Source organism: Tigriopus californicus, chromosome 4 (genome assembly GCF_007210705.1).
Source record: "Tigriopus californicus strain San Diego chromosome 4, Tcal_SD_v2.1, whole genome shotgun sequence".
In the NCBI taxonomy this organism is placed as follows: Eukaryota; Metazoa; Arthropoda; class Copepoda; order Harpacticoida; family Harpacticidae; genus Tigriopus; species Tigriopus californicus.
In genome coordinates this window covers 3,276,560-3,295,830 of record NC_081443.1, presented here as the reverse complement: position 1 = coordinate 3,295,830, position 19,271 = coordinate 3,276,560, and the positions used below count along the sequence as shown (strand labels likewise).

General features: G+C 42.2%; 2 protein-coding genes and 1 long non-coding RNA gene across 4 annotated transcripts in view; 1 reads left to right on the top strand and 2 right to left on the bottom strand.

Moving 5' to 3' along the window:
- The window catches only part of LOC131878868 (semaphorin-1A-like), a 47,055-nt gene extending 35,937 nt beyond the window's left edge, over positions 1-11,118 (bottom strand). The window contains exons 1-2 of one of the 2 annotated variants that reach the window (XM_059225007.1): positions 10,366-11,118; positions 10,022-10,288 (exon numbers count right to left, since the gene is read on the bottom strand). In XM_059225007.1, the coding sequence (XP_059080990.1) occupies positions 10,022-10,133 (112 nt within the window). In that variant the 5' untranslated portion in view covers positions 10,134-10,288; positions 10,366-11,118. The other variant, XM_059225006.1, reaches the window with a different exon arrangement.
- Positions 11,119-17,664: 6,546 nt separating this feature from the next.
- Positions 17,665-18,920, top strand: LOC131878873 (uncharacterized). The gene is made up of 2 exons (XR_009373071.1): positions 17,665-18,077; positions 18,141-18,920. It is a non-coding gene; the product is annotated as an uncharacterized LOC131878873 (long non-coding RNA).
- Positions 18,309-19,271, bottom strand: part of LOC131878870 (protein catecholamines up-like) — a gene marked incomplete in the record, with an annotated part of 2,069 nt that continues 1,106 nt past the window's right edge. Inside the window, 3 exon segments of the mRNA XM_059225009.1 lie at positions 18,309-18,704; positions 18,779-18,974; positions 19,115-19,271. Coding sequence (XP_059080992.1) covers positions 18,436-18,704; positions 18,779-18,974; positions 19,115-19,271 — 622 coding nt within the window.

Below are 19,271 nucleotides of genomic sequence, written 5' to 3'. Positions count from 1 at the left end.
GAGTTTTCAAATGGAGCACGTAAATTATCTGGCAGATGAATTTGATTGATGTGAGACGAGGTTCCTTGTGATAGGTTTGGTCCATTGTGGCTTGTACAAAGTTTTGATGCTATTTCAATGGATTTGTCACATTGTTGTCGCCCTTAGGTAATCAAGGACATCCAGTCCTGAAGATAGATTGGGATTGTCAGTGGGAAAAAGATCGACTTCACGACTTCGGAAGTGCCCGAAAAGAGGGTAGGAGAATTCCTGGCGATTTTGAGATCCGTTCTCATCGACAAATCTGGTTTTCCGAGAGCCAATCTTCGTGATATTCCTCCCCACTCATCTAGATTCACAGATCTATTATCGGTACGATGCGTGTTCACTGGTGCATTTTCCGCGACTGAAATCGCATATCCGCACTAGACAAAAGGGCTTTTGAGGCAAGAATTAGCTTGATTTGCGTGAGTGTTAGCATATTCCTACTGCTCGTACCACTACTATCGTTGCCTGCCTTCGAAGGTCAGGCAGAGAGGATGACTGGTCAGAATGCCTTTTTCTCGCTCAATGAAAAGAGTTGTTCATCGTTGGAAAACAAATCTGAGACAACAGAAGATTGACTTCTCAAGGCGATGAGTTTAAACGCTTTCTCACTCAACTGCAACAACAGCAGCACCAGGAGCGGCAGCAACAACGGCAGGCCGTTCAGTAGTATTCCAGAAATGAACTAATGTATGAAGATTTTATTTTTCGCTGTCATCCTCGACCATGACGATTGGTTGAAAGCTGGAAGAAATCACTCACTCGTTCATCCTTTCACACCAAATCATCGCGGCTCGATTACGTCGAGCCTTTGTTTTCTTGAAGGGGAGAATAAAGGGAAAATCGAGTCTATCTTTTATTTCTTGAACAAGGCGTTCAAAAAAGGACCTCTTCCGACCACCTTTAAGAGGCATTGTGTTCAATTTGACACGTCCCAGCTTGAGGGGGGGGGATCATGAATCCACTCGGGAATAACCCTCTGCCTCGAACGGATCGATCGTCTTTGGAAATCGGGGTGAAAATAATGACCCTCGTGGACGGAGTGAATGAGGGCGAGACAAACCAAAACGGTCGCAACCGTTGAAGTGAGCTCGAAATTTCGGTCCCGTGAGAAAAGGATTGCTGATTGGAAGAGCTCCCTGAGAATGGGCCTCTAATGACGACACATATGACAGATATTCCGGGCCCAAGGTCTGTGCAATGTGCATGCAGTCGATGCCTACTCAAGCATACAAAAGGGCTTGAAAGGGGGACTGTGATCCCTTGGAGCAGAAGTGATTTTCCCAGACTTCTTTTCATATCCACTGAATGGGAGTGATTTTGGCACCACAGGAGTGACACCACCCGATTCAGGGTTTTGTTCTTGGAACTAACTCACCGACTTGAATCCAGGGCGAACGAGCTCCTTTTATCGCGTTCTTTTTGCCAATTGCGAATGTGAATGTCTAGGAAAAGGAAACTCAGCCAACCAGCTCAGCTCAAGTCAAAGGAATTCAATTTGTTCGTAGAACGAACATCTGTGAGACGACCGACCTGCCTTGAGCTCGTGTTTCGTCATTTGGAGGATCCAAAGGCCGGGTGTGAAAGATTGACCCAGTAAACTACGCTTACTGTTTATTGTACCTACGCTCCTGAGGCCATTGATTTCCTAATGATGTCATTTCTTGTAACAAATGAACGCCAGTCGTCCTGGTCGTTTTCGTCAGGAGCCTCTTGGCAGGAGGCACGAATTCGAATATAATGAGTGTATTTGCACCAATCGCCACTACTGGATGAAATGTGTTAGAAATGTGGAAATCTCTAACGCCAGAGGCGGCCTTTACACAACTATTTGCGAAACAATCCTGCCTTTTTTTCTCTCTTTCACATGGTTTCCATAAGATCGGAGGGGGGGGGGGAATCTGGTAATTTATGATTACCATGGACTCGAGGGAAAATGAAGAAAAAGGCGCATCAAGGTACATTGGCAAATGTGTTTCTCGTGCACATTTAAATACCCTCTCCCAACCACTTATAAATCAATCAATTGTGACCCAAGACACACTCCACTAGTCACCCTGGCCCATTACAGACACGAGGCACAGAAGAGAAAAGGCCCCGATAAATGGGCATGTCCCTAACAACAGTTCCTGCTCGAGACTATATTTCCAGGGTTTTTTATACACATTAGGCCAATGAGAAAAGCACTTCACGGTGTCACTTTTCAGGCCCCGTGAGTTATGATAGTTCTATGACTTATGGATGGTGTCTATCATGGACCACAGTTCTCACTAAACGCGGAAACAACATAACTACTCCAAACCAAACACAGGCAAACATTTGGTTTTCTTTCGTCGAATGAATGGAAATATGGGCTTTTCAATGAAGAATCATCCATTCAAGTTTGGCAACGAATGCAAATGTGCCTGAAAGGGCATTTGGAGATTTGGAGTCGACAGGCAACCATCAAGATTGGTTACCCACCAGATTAAGTGCTCCTACCTTTGCGAGCAATGTCTTTGAGCACCTTTTTCACAGGAGGGAGAACCAAAAGAAATCAAGGCCATTCTAGTTAGAACTAACTTTGAACAAGAAAATCATAGCAATTTGAACCTCATCACGGAATTGGATAGAGCTCCTCCATTGGTGGCGAGATCTATGAGATTCAACCAAAAGAGGCCAAATCCATTCCCTCTGTCGGGGTTTGTCTCTGGAAGTCATGAGGCGAGCAAATGATCTTTAAGTCCGTCTCCTCCTCTGCCTTTTCTGTTTCCACCCACAGACTTATAAACTCACCAACCAAAAAGGTGATTAAAGTAATAATTGAATGCCATTCCTCACATGATTCATTTGCACCCTTAAACCTGGCGACCTGCTTTATCACTTCATAAATCCCATTTGGGTAGGATATTGTGGGGTCTCCCAAACACGGTATGGCCACCCCATTTTTTGCCCCACCGTGTCATGACACATGCCTCCTATATTACAGCCTCATTATCCTTGAGATCGTTGACCATGTTTATTAGATCCTTCATCAGTTTCCCGCCAGTTCCATTCTCGACTGCCGTGCTCACAGAAAAAAGCCAATCTCAAACTAGGGTGTGGTTTCACCTGAAGGACCTAAGTACCGACAACCAAATCCTGGCCTAGGATCCCGCGCACCAACCACATGCACAAGTGCTCCTCGCATGTGCGTATGTGCTTCAATGTACGACATGCCACAAGTGTACGCTTAAGAACAACCAGATGGTGGTTGGTTGGGTGGTTGGTTGGTACACAAATCACGTGAGGAGCCCCGAGCTGATCGAACATTTCGAACATCATCACATGTCTCTTAAGAGGACAGACAAAAATGTCCAAATCCAAGCACTTTTAGGCTGTCCTAAGAGGGCCACCCTGAAGGCAGGAAATGTGATCAGAGCTAGGGGGGTAAAAACTTGCAGCATCATAGGAGATTTGGCTCGGAGCTTGCCAATAAAAGGGGTTAAATCAGTGAGCTCATTGGTGATTAGATGAAAAGCTGGGCGGTCTTGTGCATTCTCTTGGCGTCTTGGCGATCGATGGCTTGTAATAGTATGCTGATCTACATTTAGATAGAGAGGTTTCAAAGCCTTGGTGGGCATAAATCATTGCCACAGCGAGAAACACATTGACGCATTAATAAAGCCAATGATTTTGTCAGCAAGTTATTAAACATGCAAATAATGCAGCAAAAGATTGAGTAAGCCATCAATTTTCAGAAAACAGACTAGGAGCTAATTTGAAAAGAAAGGGACAATAATTTTTCCAAGGCATATTTCTAATTAGTGGTTGGGAATTCAACCGTCCAGGCATATATATTTAAGGGCAATTATTTGGTTGCATATATGACGGGCAAATGTGATTGATGAAGGGACCCCTAGCTTTTAAAGATCCTTGACAAATCAGAACCTGCCAGGCTGAGGAAAGGGGACGAACGAAGGAATGGACAAACAAGACATGAGAAAATTCGGTCAATTTGAAATCCCCTCCCATTTCTCTCATGCTTTAAAGTAGTCTTCAAGTGAGCCTTAACAAATAGTGATGTACGGAGACAAGATTTTGTTCCTAAAAGCAGAATAAACTATTTTCGTCAGAGGAGGATCAGCTTAGAAATTCAACTTCTGAAATTCAGATGAAACTTCGTATCATACAATGATGAAGTATGGTCCTCGTTTCGACATTGAGTTAAGTCTGTCTTAGCCTATCTCGAATGTTGGAAGCTAGATTGGAAAAAGTAGCAGTGGCAATAATTGCCCCGAGCTTTGTCCTGAATTGAGGGTAATCTCGTTCTTGGCCACGGTAGTGAAGAATAATTCAATTTGTCGAGGATTTAATCCACGATTTCTTTTAACCTCAATTGAGTCATTGAAATGGAAATTTTAGTCTTGAGACATCATACTTTTTGCTCTATCATAAGCTCGACTTCACAATGATCTCAGAATCCTCTTTTGAATCAGGTCTCACATTAGTCCGTGGTGTTTGGAGGTCTCAATTTCCCTTCAAAACAAGGGCCACTATTATTCCATTCTGAGCCGTACACAAGTTGTGCACAGCCACAGCTACCGCCGCAGCCACAACCTCTGTGAATTCATTTCTTGGGGGCGTTACTCACATACAAAGGGAGTTTAGAAATATACGCTACCACAACCAAGTCCTGACGTCAGGTGAGACAAGGCCAGAAACAAAATCCGCAAGCTAAACACATGCTTTAAGAAACAGCTGAGTCTTAAAGAGGCTGTCTGCAAGAAATCTGCATCAAAACTTGATTCCGCTAACCCTAGAAAAGAATAGCTAGATAGTGGCTTGATCTATTAAGGATGGGCGCACTTAAGACGTTTTAGAGGTGGTCAATGTCGAAGCTAATCAGTTCGTCGAGTAGGCAGAACGAAATAATTACCCTCTGGTCCACTTAAAAGAAGGAGGGGAATAACGAAGAAGGTCTGGCGGGGCTTCAAAGCTCGCACCTGGGACAATAATGAATTCAACTTCATTAATTGCGTGGGTTCGATTCTCCAGCCTTTTAGGTCAATGAATGAATGAAAGGCAGTTGGAAGAGCGTATATATTTCTACCCTTCACTCTCTGAATTCTTAGACTTTTAAGGTTAGGAATTTGTTATCTGAGCATTTCTAGTTTTCAACATTTCTAAACTTTCGCGGCATCCCTCGAAATGGGAAAAGTCTGGCCCTTAGATTGTTTTTTTTCCATCATTAGCTTATCTGCCGATATTCAGACGATATTTTCACTGGGCTTGGCCACCTCTGGTTTGAGACGTATCTACCGTATGTACACGAAAAAGTCCATATGAAGGAGACTAATCGAGGTTTATTCCCTAAGAGCCATTCGTCGTTGGTAGCCGAATCGATTTAGTTTGGTGTGTCCATCTCAGAAGCCAAATGGTCATGGTTTTCTGCCCGTTTGATTCTGTGGCATGTGCCAGATCTTTGGGGGGGTGCAGGTAGCAATTTCCTCAAATCTGAATTTCAAAGTCAGCCTGTGGTCAAAGCCTAGACATCCTGACAGAGAAACCGAAATCAAAGATGCCTAACCACTAACCAGGCACCAAGGGGCAACTCCCGAAATATTTCCTTGGGCTCCATTTCCCTCGCCTTAGTTTATGATTGATTTTCTTCCCTTCATCTCTTCCAATTTCCAGCTTCAAAAGTTTAAACGCCTTTCAAGGAGGATGAATTGACCAACCACTTTGAGTGGAATGAATACCTCTCAAAAAACCGTCGCGGTCATATGGAAGTTAATCTCAGCATTTTCTCTTACAGGGTGGCCAGAAATAACGACAATTTCACCTTTACCATTGAAAAATAAATTGATCAAACATTCAAATCAAAAATTTCCTCGTAACAGTGGTCATCTGTCAAGGTTTTCTCCAAACGAATTATACTCATTTTCCACTATTTAAGAGACATTTCCAGCACCCATCGTTTGGAGGTTGCGATGGTCGCAAATGAGAGTCATATCGAGTGATACGCTCAGACCTCTTTCTATGGGTGTTTGTCTGATTACTTTTCTTTTACTATGAAATTGCCATTACATTCATCTGTAGATATAAAATCAAGTTATTGCCGTCGTTATATCAGGCCACCCTGTACTTCACCATTGACAACTAGAATCTCCGTTATTTCGATGAGTACCTGAGTGCCTACAGTACAGACGAGTGCTTTAAACGCAGACAGGTTTTCGCTCAGGAAGACCTTTCATTCCTGGTTCGACAGGATAAACATCATCGGCGTATTAACATGGCTTAGTCAATTGTGCACCCCAGCCTGGCGATAAAATCAACGAGATTTCAATCACCCTTCTTCCAACTTGAAAAGGTCTATGATCTGGACAGTGGAAAGGAAGTCCCCAAATCTGGTTTTGAAGGACATTTTCTCACAAAAAAACAACAACAAAGTTCACTGGTTTGAGCGTGCTTCTTCACAATGTAATCAAAATGATTGTGGTAAGAGGATTGGGGGATGGGGAAATGCCTTGGAATGAGCAGTGACTTCAACTCAAGAGTTTTGAAGTGGGTATACGTAATAAGCACACCCTATTTGATCTTAGGTGTAGAGGATATTAGGGCGACAAACGGAAATAAAGATTTGGACTCAGAGCACACGGGGCCTTGCCAAGAGCACAAAATGCAAGGGGTAAGGAAATAATCTCAATCATCATCTGTGGAGTCTCCACCATAACTGCACCAAGTCCCTCGTGACTTGGATAATCGGGCTAGTTCACTCTCGAAAAAATACACGTGAACCAACTTCCACACCCTTAAGGCAAAGCTGCCATCGAATCCAAATGGCGTGACTAATTTTTTGAGTGTTGCCTTTGCTGTTGCTGCCATTTGGTGAATATAGGTTTGTAGAGAGGGAGCCACGCGAGAATGGGGGAAGCAATTGCTTGAAATTAAGGAAATTACAATCTTACGACTAACCTCCTGGGTCGGTTGGTTTTGCATTCAAAGGAGGATAGAGGGGATGCCACAATAGCAATAGGGTGAGTTGGCATTCTGGCATATGGAGCATGAAAGGAGTAATTGAGATGGTGGCTAAGATAGCGCGAAGAGACCCCAGGAATTGGCATTGTCTGAATGAGTTATAATGGAATAATTAGGATGAAAGGTTCTCAGACGGAAGTAGACATGTTTATTGCCTGGTGTATTTAGGAACGGTCATACGGGATAAGAAGACCCTCGTCACGAACTATGCTTGAGGAGATTGTTACTTTCAACTTTGAAGACCCTAAGGTCCCTCGACGGTGTGTCGTGGATTCTTGACATTCTTTAAGTAGCCCACGTTGTCATTTTGTCAAACAATTGGTCTGATTGGCTGAAAGGTTCGTTTCGAAACAAAGTTGATAGGAGTCATGTCCGCCAAAGAGGCTTGTGATAACACCAATCCAGGTGTCGATCGATCTCATGACAACCCCTGAACTGCACGAACAGGGAAGCTCCAAGGGGAATTGGAAACAAGTCTAATTGATTCCACTTCAATCTTTCAACACCCAGATAACATCCTTAATAGGCGAAAGACAGTACGGCTCCTAGCACCCTCGACCTGCCCATTACAATGCAATGCCATCCAACGAGAGGGATTGAAACTAGCACACTATCGAGTAAATAAAAATCTTAGAACACGTGAAGGTTGCTCATCGATCAAGAATCAGATCCTCCGCCAATCTCACGTGGCTGATTGAAAACAAATTGATTTACACACTTCGTTTTTCTTAGCTGTGCTAGAGCCTCCTTGAATTGGTCGGCTCGATTCTCGAGCAACGATCTAATGCCTACTGTAAAGGTCTAGATTCTGGATGCAATTGAGCACTTGGTGTGACTGGGTTGGTTTCAAGAAGCCACCATCTTTTCAATGCAATTGGCAATGTCATGCCTGATTATAAAGTGCTCCGAAGTAGGCAGTTCCCTCAAGGTGTGCCAACTAAGTGCCGGCTAAGGCACACAGGTAATATTGACAACTGAAATTTGAGAGCACCACAATGGCCTTGTAGGGCCGATCTGGAAACTGAGAGGGCTACTACGACTACTATGACTACTATGGCTACTGCATGTATGTACTGTATTGAAAGGAATGGAAAATCATGCCCTGCCAATGGCAACCATCCCAGTTTAGCAGCATTGGGCGGGGAAAGTGTATTGGCCGAAAGTAATACTCTGACTGCGTCTACTCATCTAGATTTGACTGAATAATTTCAAAAGAAAGAACGTCCACTTGTCGAAGGAAGTCACTCAATGTCTAATTTGGAGAATTTGAGCTTAGGATTCTCAAAAAGAGTCCAATGTTGGGCCATTGTTTTCTGGATTCTGCTAGGGTGCTTGATCAGATCGAGAGGAGGAACGACGGACGCACCCTTTTAGGTACTTTTCCCGATTTAATGGAGTCTAGTCTTGATTGGATGATAGATAATATTGCGTGCTTGAAATCTCTTTATGGTCTTTCGAGTGCCATTGAATGTTTTTTTTATATCCTGAATGGCGAGATGTGACCACAATGGACAAAGCCGGCTAAGGTAGTGAGTGAGTGAATGAGGGCCACACTACACAGCCTTCAAAACTAATGCTCTTTCCACCTACTTTGCCCAAAAATGCTCGGCCATTGTTCAACACGATCTGACGTTTTTCTCGATTTCAGTCCGTCAGTGTATAAGATTACCAAGGCTTTTGGGGTGGTCAAGATTGAAAGGATTGATTTGATTCAAGTTTCGAGGAGTTGATTCGCAGTGTTGTAAATTGTGGGTAAGGTGCTAACACGTTGATGGTGTTCTTGCGGCCAATAATCCCTTCCCATCCTTGAAATCCACGGTGCAATAATAAAGCTCGAACGATGCGAATCTATTTCCCGAGCAAAGTGCCGCAGAATTACTGTCAGTCCAACTTATAATGGAAACAAAACAACACTTTTCTTCGATTTGATCTTTAAAAAACATTGAATGTTGCGAAAAAAGGCCCATTGTTCCAGGTATTCCTACCTGTTTTGGAAACTGTAGGGAGCCTGACCAAATCCGTGATGCCCAAGGAGAATAACATGGTCTTGGAGCGAGATCGGTATTGTATGAAGAAAGACATCTGACCATCATATTTTACTCCCCATCGTAATTCAAGATCTTTCATCTGTGAATTCCATTTGGACTAGGGTCCCAAATTTTCAACTTCAAACATTTCAATTTGGAACCACATAAGGAATATATGACATATCATTCCAACTTTGTTGGGTTTCAAATCTTATAGGCAGTACGACAAATATGATATAAAAGCTGACTTACTACGTAGAATCCTACCTACTTTATGTATGCGGAGAAGAACCTCATAAACCTGACCAGCCTACGAGCGCACATATGAAAAGCGCGTTAATTCTAGGGCTTGACCTTAGATGTCGTATTAATTCTTTTCAAAACATGCTATCTATCCTTTGACGACCTGGATGGAAATCCCCGTCTTGGTCGTTTAGGTCACATTCAAAGGCACAGCTTGCTGGAAATCGCGTGGAATCCACGAGTTTCCCATTCTAATCAAAATCAATGAAGGCAACCCGCCAAGTATAAAGTATTGGCCACTCAGCCGCAAATGAAGCTTCAAGACTTCCCAAGATCATCAGACATCATTAAAGCGCCCTTTTGGAAGACTCCCCGAAGCCACAGGACGAGGAGGATGAGGACGAGGACGATTTCGAGTGAATGTGGAAGGATTCACAGGCAAGTCATTTAAGTCATAATTGGGAAATCAGTCCATTTTTCACAAGCATCGATCGATACCAGCGTAGTACATATACACATTCTAGTGGATTTGGCTCTAGGCGAGAGTATGGGAAGACACCATGGGGGTTGTTGATCATGGGAAGGAAATCGAAATCGAAATTGAATGACTCCTCTCTCTCTCTCTCACCGAAGCTGAATTAAGTTACATGAAATGCCCTGAATCGTGGACATACATATACATACAACAATGCATAAAATAATGTGCTGCTGAAGCTTTGAGGGCTGACCTGTATCGTTGGATCCGAGGGTGTAGTTCCATGTCCGCTTGGGTATCACCGCACTAAACCAGTCCTCGCTCGAAATGGGCGAGATCAGCCACAACAGTAGCCATAAATGCATGGTCTTCTGTCAATCAATATTATTCACTCACTCGCACAATATCCCAGCATATGTGGTATATCACGAACACTTGCGAAGTCTTGGTCGCCACGAATCCTTACTCAAAAAGCCGCACAACGTCAGAGGTTCTCATGTCACCCGGTTCTCAACGCAAACTGACGCATGAAAAGGAGGAGACTTTTGGAGCAAGCGGGGAGGGATCCTTTCATCGTTCGTCGCTCTCTCAACTTACCTTTCATGTGCTACAGGAGAACGTACGCATCCACATACGCACCGGGGCCACTCTAGGCCACTCCAATGACAATGATGATGATGTCTCGAGTGTTGCTGACGCATTTCTTGGCGTGACCGTGGATCTCGTTTAAGAGTCCAAATGACCAAAGAACGGACACGAGATCAGGGATTGAGGAATGGGGGCGCAGAGATCGGTTTCCTCAATCGCTTTGAGAGTGTCTGCGTGATCGTTTGTGATGTGATAAAATCGTCGATCGTTCGATTGGTAGGTGGACAACGAGAAGGGAGTGGAGAGGTTTTTTTTTTTTTCAGAGCATCTTGTTCAATTGAATTTGGCCGTTTTGGGGTGGCAAAATTTGTCATTTATATGTCATCGTTTAAAGCAGACGTAGTACCGCAGTTCTTTGTTTGGAGAAATTTTTAAGCCGTGCCTCTAGAACTCCCGTTAGTCAAAAGTTAAAAAAGATAAGAGTAACAATTGCCCACTTGAAGAAAACTGTCCTCGGAGTTTAAAGCGACAAAATGAGTGATTGCCTATGTTTTCGTATTTATCAACCACTTGCAGTTGAAGGAAGACCGGGACAAACATTATTCCACAAGTGATCGGATATGTTGAGGGCTGAATACCGATCCAAATCAAACACGTATATCCATAGGCTCTGTAGGTACTCCAGGTATTTTGCTCATTCAGGGCATATCTAACGACTTAGTAATGTGTTTTCGAATTTCAATTTTAGCTTTTAAGCAATGCCATTTCTATTGCCTGTTATAAGAAAAGTATCGAAGAACGGAATGCCGTACTGTATTTCGATTTGCTTTCAAACAAATCGCAAATTAGCCAAATTTTGTACATGCACTCCAAAATGAGTAGTTAACTATTTTGGTTCAAACGTTAAAATTAAAAAGTCTGAGATCTTGTGAACGGGAAGGGGTACCATATACCTATCTATCGTAATCCGCCCCTTTTTTGGCGATTTGGAGATCAAATTAAGGCTAAGAAAACTAAATCCAGGAAAACATGAAACTTCAATTTGAGAGCGTTTCAAAAGGGTTCTTTCGTTTGAGTGTCAAAATGCATCGGTAGTGATGACTTCAAAGAGACAGATCGACAATCATGATTGGCCAAACATTTCAGATCAAGGATTGGATTTGGAATGGAATGCAGAAAAAACAATGTGCAATGCTGTGGCAATCTATCATCCTTTAAATACAAAAAAGACGCCTCATCGAATGGATACTCTAACTACATACATCGCGTTCAATGAGATCCTCTCATTGGAGTGCATCAATGACAATTTCCATCACTGATTCGGAGCAATGGCTCAGGTATCCTTTCAGTTGGATATGGAACACCTTGAGTGGAAAAGGGCTAAAAGACAAAATCCCTTTTCACATGGATAAAAAGAAACAATTGGATTGAAAGCTAAATCCTCAACCAGGGGATTTTTTTACCCATCGTTGCGTTTTCTGCGGTTCCTCTTTGACCGTGTACTACTTAAGTCCACTAAGTCCACTATTAGACTTGGGACAAATCGGATAAATTGGGTTCAGAGTTCCCGTTATTGCTTAACGTGCACGTCACAGAGACCACCTAAGCAGAGTGCTGCTCGCATTTATATCTTAAAAGTAAAACAATGTCAGAGCATTTGTCGGATACGTAAATGCACCAAACTGGAGTCTACAGTACGCGCACATGTTAAGATAGGTTGGAACCAGACTTATACTTATTATTATTACATTGTACCTCAAAATGAATCAAAAGATACACAAAAGAGTTATAATACATGAATCTTGTTTCGTTCTTCTGTCATTATCAAAGCTGTATTCATGAACTCCGACTTACTGTTGTCTCACCGTGTTGAGGACGAAGAAAAGCTTTCGACTGTCCTGGTTTGGCATCAGACAAGTGACATGAGGCAAGGTTATCTGAATGAGGCCCCCAGGTATAATTTCCGTCTCCGATGAATTCAGATCATTCAGGTATGGTTCAGTATATGGTTCAGTATGTACGAGTAAGTATAGAACTAAACTGCACTACGAGATCGAGAGAGCAAATTTCCACTCAACTCCAACCTGATCTTGAGTGCTAACCAAAGCAGTTTAGTCAGTCCATTATGTCGTCAGCAAAGTGAGTGCGGTGCTGAATCACCAAGATCGCCAGATGATGATGACGATGGGTGGGCACCCTTGTTCTGGGCCTGATTGATATTTTGGGCTTCCAATCCCGACAAACTGTTTGTCGCCTATGGGCCTATGTCTTGGAAACCCCTAAACTCGAGAAACAAGGACGGAGAGAGAAGCTGAGATTTTTTCCACTTATACCGTAGATACGTATGTAATGGCGCATGGCCAGCCCAGGCCTGAAGCGACTAATGCGAGCAATTCTGACCTCGCTGGCGACTGATTGTTAAATTAGATGTTTCAGACACTTGAACTTTATTCTCAGAGTGAAAGAAACGACATACATGTCTTTGATTTTGAGGGTAAAACTTGTCACGCCATGACAAGCAAATTCTTCTAGTCGGATCAAAAGTAGAAATGCACCGAAATTTCCACGTGCCTTTAATAAATTGCTGTTCAAGACGATCGACCATTCATTAGTTTCTGCATTGGGGAAAACTGCAATTTGCGACTTTTGATTCCATTGATTGTCCAATGAATATTTCAACTTGTGGTTGCAGACCCAGTTGTGTTAGACCATTTCAATATATCTTTGCTTGGATTTCTAAACATGGAATGGCAGTGCTTCAGGGGTAGGAATGCAGAATAGGTGGTCAATCAAGTGAATTCCACGAGGAAAAAAGTTCGAACGGATGCCAAGTTTTAGGCCCTTCAAAGAAAATGCACTTTGGGACACTGATCTGAGCGCCAAGTATGAAGAAAAAATAGAGCTCAAAACAACATTTTTCCATGCTCTTCAAAAGGGAGTTCAACGAGTTTTTTTTTTGCAAAACTAGATATTACGTACATTATCTGCGTTCTACGAACCTCATCCTCTCAAGCATTGTCAACTCACAGGCCAAGTTTACCGTATAAATGTATGGCCTTTGTATGAGTTCAACATTGGAGTTTTTTAACGAATTGGAGTTTCTAGTTAATGGACCGGAAAGTAAAGAAGCATCAACATCTATTAAGTTAACTCTACAAAACGATTCAATACTGCATAGTTTCAAAAGTATCCATGAGCTTTGTCCCAACCAGGTTTTAGGGGCAATTCTAGTGACCGTAGAGGCTTAATATACGTTTTGCAAGCACCTTAAAGCACTCGTTAGGAAATGAGGTTAGTTAAAACAACTAAGTCGGCCTCTCTTCATTCTCAGGCTCCGATCTCAAGCTGAAGGCTGCAGTTGGTAACGCCTGAGACGCCACGGACAACGGGTAGCTAGAAACGATTTTTGTAAACTTTTTTCACAAGCTCGAGCCCTGTGTGAAGTGTGTGGCCGTCTAATCTAATTTAAAATAGTATGTTAGTTGTTATGGTTATCAAAATTAGTATTTGCCATTATAATGTAGTTATCATACTTACAAGATGTCTCTGCACAAACGAGCTTTTCAATACCTCTTTTTAGAAAAGGGCCCTGCGCAGTGTAGCGAGGAAAACCGGTTAATGCAACCAGAGATGGCAAAATTCGACTTTGAAGGAATTTCTGCCACCATTTTCTGCCAGGTGGTCAAAAATGGCTTGTAATAACTTCTCATCCCTGAATGCAACCCTCTTGAGTTTGTGCTCGACGAGAAAGACATTTTTGTATAAGAGTCAAAGGCCAGACCTGCCTCAAAACTCTAAAAGGAGGTTGTGCCCAAACAACTCAAAAGTCAGGGCATACCAAGGGGTTGGCAAATTAGATAAAATTGCCCCATGGCCTAATTTACCATCAAGACAATCGATGCAAAAAAACTCGTCTGCAACCTTCTTTATACTCTTGAAGTCGACATTATGGGCACACCGTTCTATCTTTTTAATCCTTGATTTTGGACTATCGAGGCAGTCTTGGCGGGCAGACATCCTCGAGAAGCCCAGATCAACATGAGGGACATGGTTAATCGTACCATATGATTTCTTTGATATTGTTTTGTTGGAATTACGCGTAACGGCAACTGTGGCGATATTCAATGGGATCCTCCTCCTCGTCCTGTGTCCATGATATCTTCGCTCGTCTTCGCTTGTCTCACGACCTTCGTGAAATGTTTTTTAGGAGCTAAAACACTACACGTCGAGTGAGGGCAAGTGTCCCATCCCCCCAGGCGTGTCAAGTGGATTTCTCCTCCTTGGAAGCATAGGTCCCGTTGATGCCTCGATGATTCGAAATCAAGAAGTTGGAATAAATCCGGAGGGATAAGCCAAGGAGGACAAGATCAATGAGGCATAAGTTGAAGGCATTTACATAGCAAGTTTCAGCACTATTGGGGCATTGCTTTTACGAGTAACATTCAATTGAAATTTAGTACTGACGACTTAGCGAGTCATTTGAAGGAAAATTGACGCAAGTTTATATATACATCATAACAATGACTGTGGTAGGTCTTAAAATGCCCTCAGTTCTACAAATAGCATTCAATCGTTCTTTAAATTTGCACCTAAACTTCAGATTGCCATTCCCAAAATTTGTTACAAAGTAAGCTTTTGACTTGACTGGAACCGGAAATAATGCTTTTACAATGAGCCTCAGTCATCCTTGGATAAGCGAATGATCCCCACTTTAACGGTATAAAGAAGGTTGTAGATGTGTTTTTCTCACTTTGACTGTACAAATGGAACTTAATGGAAAAAGAGTGAAAAATTCATCCCCGAGCTCATATTTCGAACACATTTGTTCATTCTAAAGTTATAGGCCTAATCTCATCTATACTTGATTTGCCCTCATTCATTTGCGAAAGATAAAATGAACATATTTTAAAGTGGCACCCACAAACCCTTTTCTGTCCCATCCCTCCTCCCTTTTTCTCATTTTTTGCTTTAATACCATTCCCCTTGGTACATTAGCATTTCTTATTTCAAAGCTGAGTTACTAAATAGTAAAGCTCGGAAATATAACTGAAAAGTTATTTTTCAGTCATTTTGCCATTTTGGGTCAAAATAAGTTATCTTCTAACTTTTGGAAATTTTGAGAACGAAATCCTTTCGTGGGCTCTTGTCTCTAACAGTGTGACGAATTTGCGCGCCTTGATATCAAAGCTTGGTTTTTGTTGGCCATGAATTTCTGAACCTAAACTTAAAATTGCACGCTTTTTCCTTGGTGGTGAGTTGGTGGCGAGCATCAGTGTAGCACACTGCATGTTGAAGTGACTAAAGTCAAAGTGCTGGATTTGCGTAAAGGAAGAAATATTGAGTCTCAAAATCTCCCTAGACCGGTTCAAGGGTGCAAAACAGGAGACGTTGCTTAGTACATAAGGGTAGTACTTTGATAGCATTTTGCATGATTTTCTTTGCCTTCCTCTTCCCTCTTTTTTAGCCATACTTCGTTGATTGGTGCACATTCGTGGATCATTTTGTAACCACTAACTAAATTTTCTAGTCTTTTATTGCCTAGACAAGCAACAAAAGCCCAAAAACGTGCAAAGAAACAAGAGAGTCCTTTTAAAGGATCAGTTATTTGCATGCTTTCAATCAGTTATATCCCCCCGAAAATTAATTCAATAACAGATATTTGACCTCTGAAAACAAGTTATTTTTCCGAGCTTTATCAATTAGTGACGAACATGCTAGCGGCAAGCCGCCCTTCGAGTGTTCCTATAGATTCCAGATTTAGATTGAAACCATCAAATGAAATATTGAAACATTGAAGTAGCAGCTGCACGATGACGTCAGCACAAATTTTGGGGGTTCACTGAGTCACTTTTCAATACAGAAGAGGTACTCAACACCCAAGGTACAAGTCTCAATATTAGACAAAACTTTTCTCAGGCTTCGAAAAACCTATTGTAAAAATTAAAAAAAATCTAGGATATTACACACAAGTCGAAATTAAGCCTTTTTTCTAGTATAATGTAGTTTTCATGCATGTTAATGGGCCAAACCGGGACAATTCATAAAAAAATGCATTGCTACATGAACCATTCCTGTAATGGATAAAATAATTGAAGCTCTAGTCTAATCCATTAACACGGTCCAAAGAAAACAGGAAGAGGCACAGTAAGTAGATTGCTAAATAAACTACTCTTGCCTTGCATTTAACGCAATTTCTTTTCCGGATATTATGTGTCCCGGTGCACTTATTATGTATAAGATTTTGATAAAATTAGCCAAAAATAACACAAACGCATTATAATTCAATGAAAAGGAATTGACCCGATCTGCCCTTTATTTGGTAGAGGCTAAATGACAAAGCGCCCTCTGAAGTGCAGAACGCAAAACAAATTTCGTGCAGCGGATGGGGGCTATAGGGACAGAAGGGGAATAGCAAACTAATACACCCATTATGCCTGGGCATTTGCGAGTACCCAGGCTCAGTCACACGTGACAGACAAAACAATGTCATTGGAAATAGTTCATATCAGAACGCTAACGAACTGAAACAAATAAAAAAAAGATAGAAGCACATTTTTTGATTGCAAAACAAAGCATACCAACAAGAATCTACCATTCATTATTCACTGCTCTAATGAAGAGTCGAGTATGGCATTGAATATATCGGACAGTCGCCAGCTTTCAAGAGCCTCCTAAGAGCTAGAAAACCTAGTTCACTTTTTTTTACTGGTCCTATTGAAAGGCAACCCAATTTTGGGTATGAACTTGTTCAATTTGAGGGCTTATGAATTAGTCGTAAGCAAATTTCAAACCTCGAGGTCCGTTTGTGGTTCTCTCTTGAGAAGTGATACTCACACGAGAGTTCTGAGATTCTTTTGGCTCCCTCGCGGCTCCCTGGTGTGTGCGATGAGGAACACATTCAGTTACGAGATTCTCAAAATCAAGTTCCGAATTCAGGGAGCCAGTGAGTTGATGGCTCTTTTGTCTGCTTTGGTTGAAACTGAGTAACGCAAGAGAAGTCGATCAGCCCGACAGAATGCTGGCAAAATACCAAAATGTGTTCAAGGCAAAGCCTCAAGTGGCTTGGTTGGAGTGACTTCTCTCTGACAAGCCCTCTAGTCATAACCTATGGATACTTCTGGGCTCACTTCTTTCGTCCATTAATGACGATTTCACATCTACATTTTCATTCGCGAATAAAGTCTTACGCTATGAAGAATGAATTTGGAGGTTTAATGATTTCCATTCTTTTCTTACCGCCGGCAGTAAAAAAGCGCCGTGGGCCGTTTGGCCTGGTTGGGGCAGTTCGGACAAATTTGGGCCGAAACGAGTTTACTTCATTTATTAGCAATACCATGGTCTCTATAATGCTTATTATGATTTAGAATCAATACAGAGCCACCAAGGCATACATTCCATCCCAAATATTTTTTCTTGTTCACTCGCAAGTCCAATTTCTGCATTTCAAGTATCAAGTCACTTAATCAACGGAACTGATTTTCCTCCTCTCGTACTGTCCGAGTGGTCAAAACTCTGTTCAACCCAGCAACAAGCTCCGTCGATTTAACAAGATAATGGAATGTAAAACACAGGAATTTGGCAAGTAAGAATATTTGGAATGGAATGTATGCCTTGGTGGCTCTGTATTGCTAGTAAATGTAATAAACTCGTTTTGGTCCAAACTTGTCCAAGCAGCCGCAACCCGGCCAAACGGCCCATTTCGCTTTATTTACTCCCTGCCGGTAAGAAACGAATGGAAATTATTAAACCTCCATATTCATCACTCATTGGGTCGAACATTGCAGAAAATGACGAAAAATAAAAATGAGAGAGACGAGTTTGTCTGGAGGCATTAGTTCCGTGGAAGAAACTTGCCGGGAGATAAACGTGAAATTACAGGTAAAGTGGGGACAAACGTGAGTAAAGAAGCGAGCAAACCCTGAAAAATAGCTACCATCCAAGAAAAGACTCACTTCTGGATACGTTATGATTTTATGTTACCAATCCGCAATGAATATTAAAGATGGAATTAAAACTTAGAAAAACGTTAGGCAAAACCTGAAGGATTAGTGCTCATAGTGATGCACGTGGAATGAAATCCTATTCGAATTGGGCAATGAGCACCATCATGAACACTCCCGCCAACAAAGCCAAGATCTCCCAGATGGATTGCTTGAGAGTGGCGCCTTCCAGGAGTTCGGGAATCACAGACACGGTGGCGATGTAAATAAATCCACCGGCCGTGAAGGGCAAGATGTAAGCTGTGATGGCGTCATCCACGCCCTCGGCTAACAACGAGCACACGCAGCCGGCAAAGGCACCCACAGCCGTTAACAATTGAAGACATTTGGCTTTGAAGGGTTTGACGCCTAATTTAGACAAGAAATATAAAGTTACAAGTATATTTTCTACTTTGGGCGCGATCAAAATTCCAGTTTCTTACCTGACTGAATGAGAATTGCGTAGTCTCCGATCTCGTGGGGAATTTCGTGGAAGAGAATTGTGAAGGTGGTCACCCAACCAATGGACCTTCCAGCCAAGAAAGAGGCGCCTATAGCCAAGCCATCAGTAAAATTGTGAAAGAAGTCCGCAAAAAGGTTCAAGTAACCCGCAACGCGCACCTCTTCCAACACAGGCTCCTACAGAGTCAAATTGGCAAAACATATGAACTTTTCTTCCATCCTTCGAGTGGTCTGAGTGGCATACACAACAATTTGTTGAATTCGCTACCATCTAAGAGTTATATTTAGATAACACAGTAGTGTCAATGCTAACGTACCTCCTCTTTCTTCTTTTCAACTTTGTCGTTCTTTGAGTCGTCATCGGGTTTGTCATTCTCCTCTTCTGTGTCGGATTTCTTGTCCTTTTTCTTGGTATCTTTGGGCTTTTTCTTGCTACTTTCCTCCTGAGGCTTCTTGGGAGAAGGTGCCCCTCCA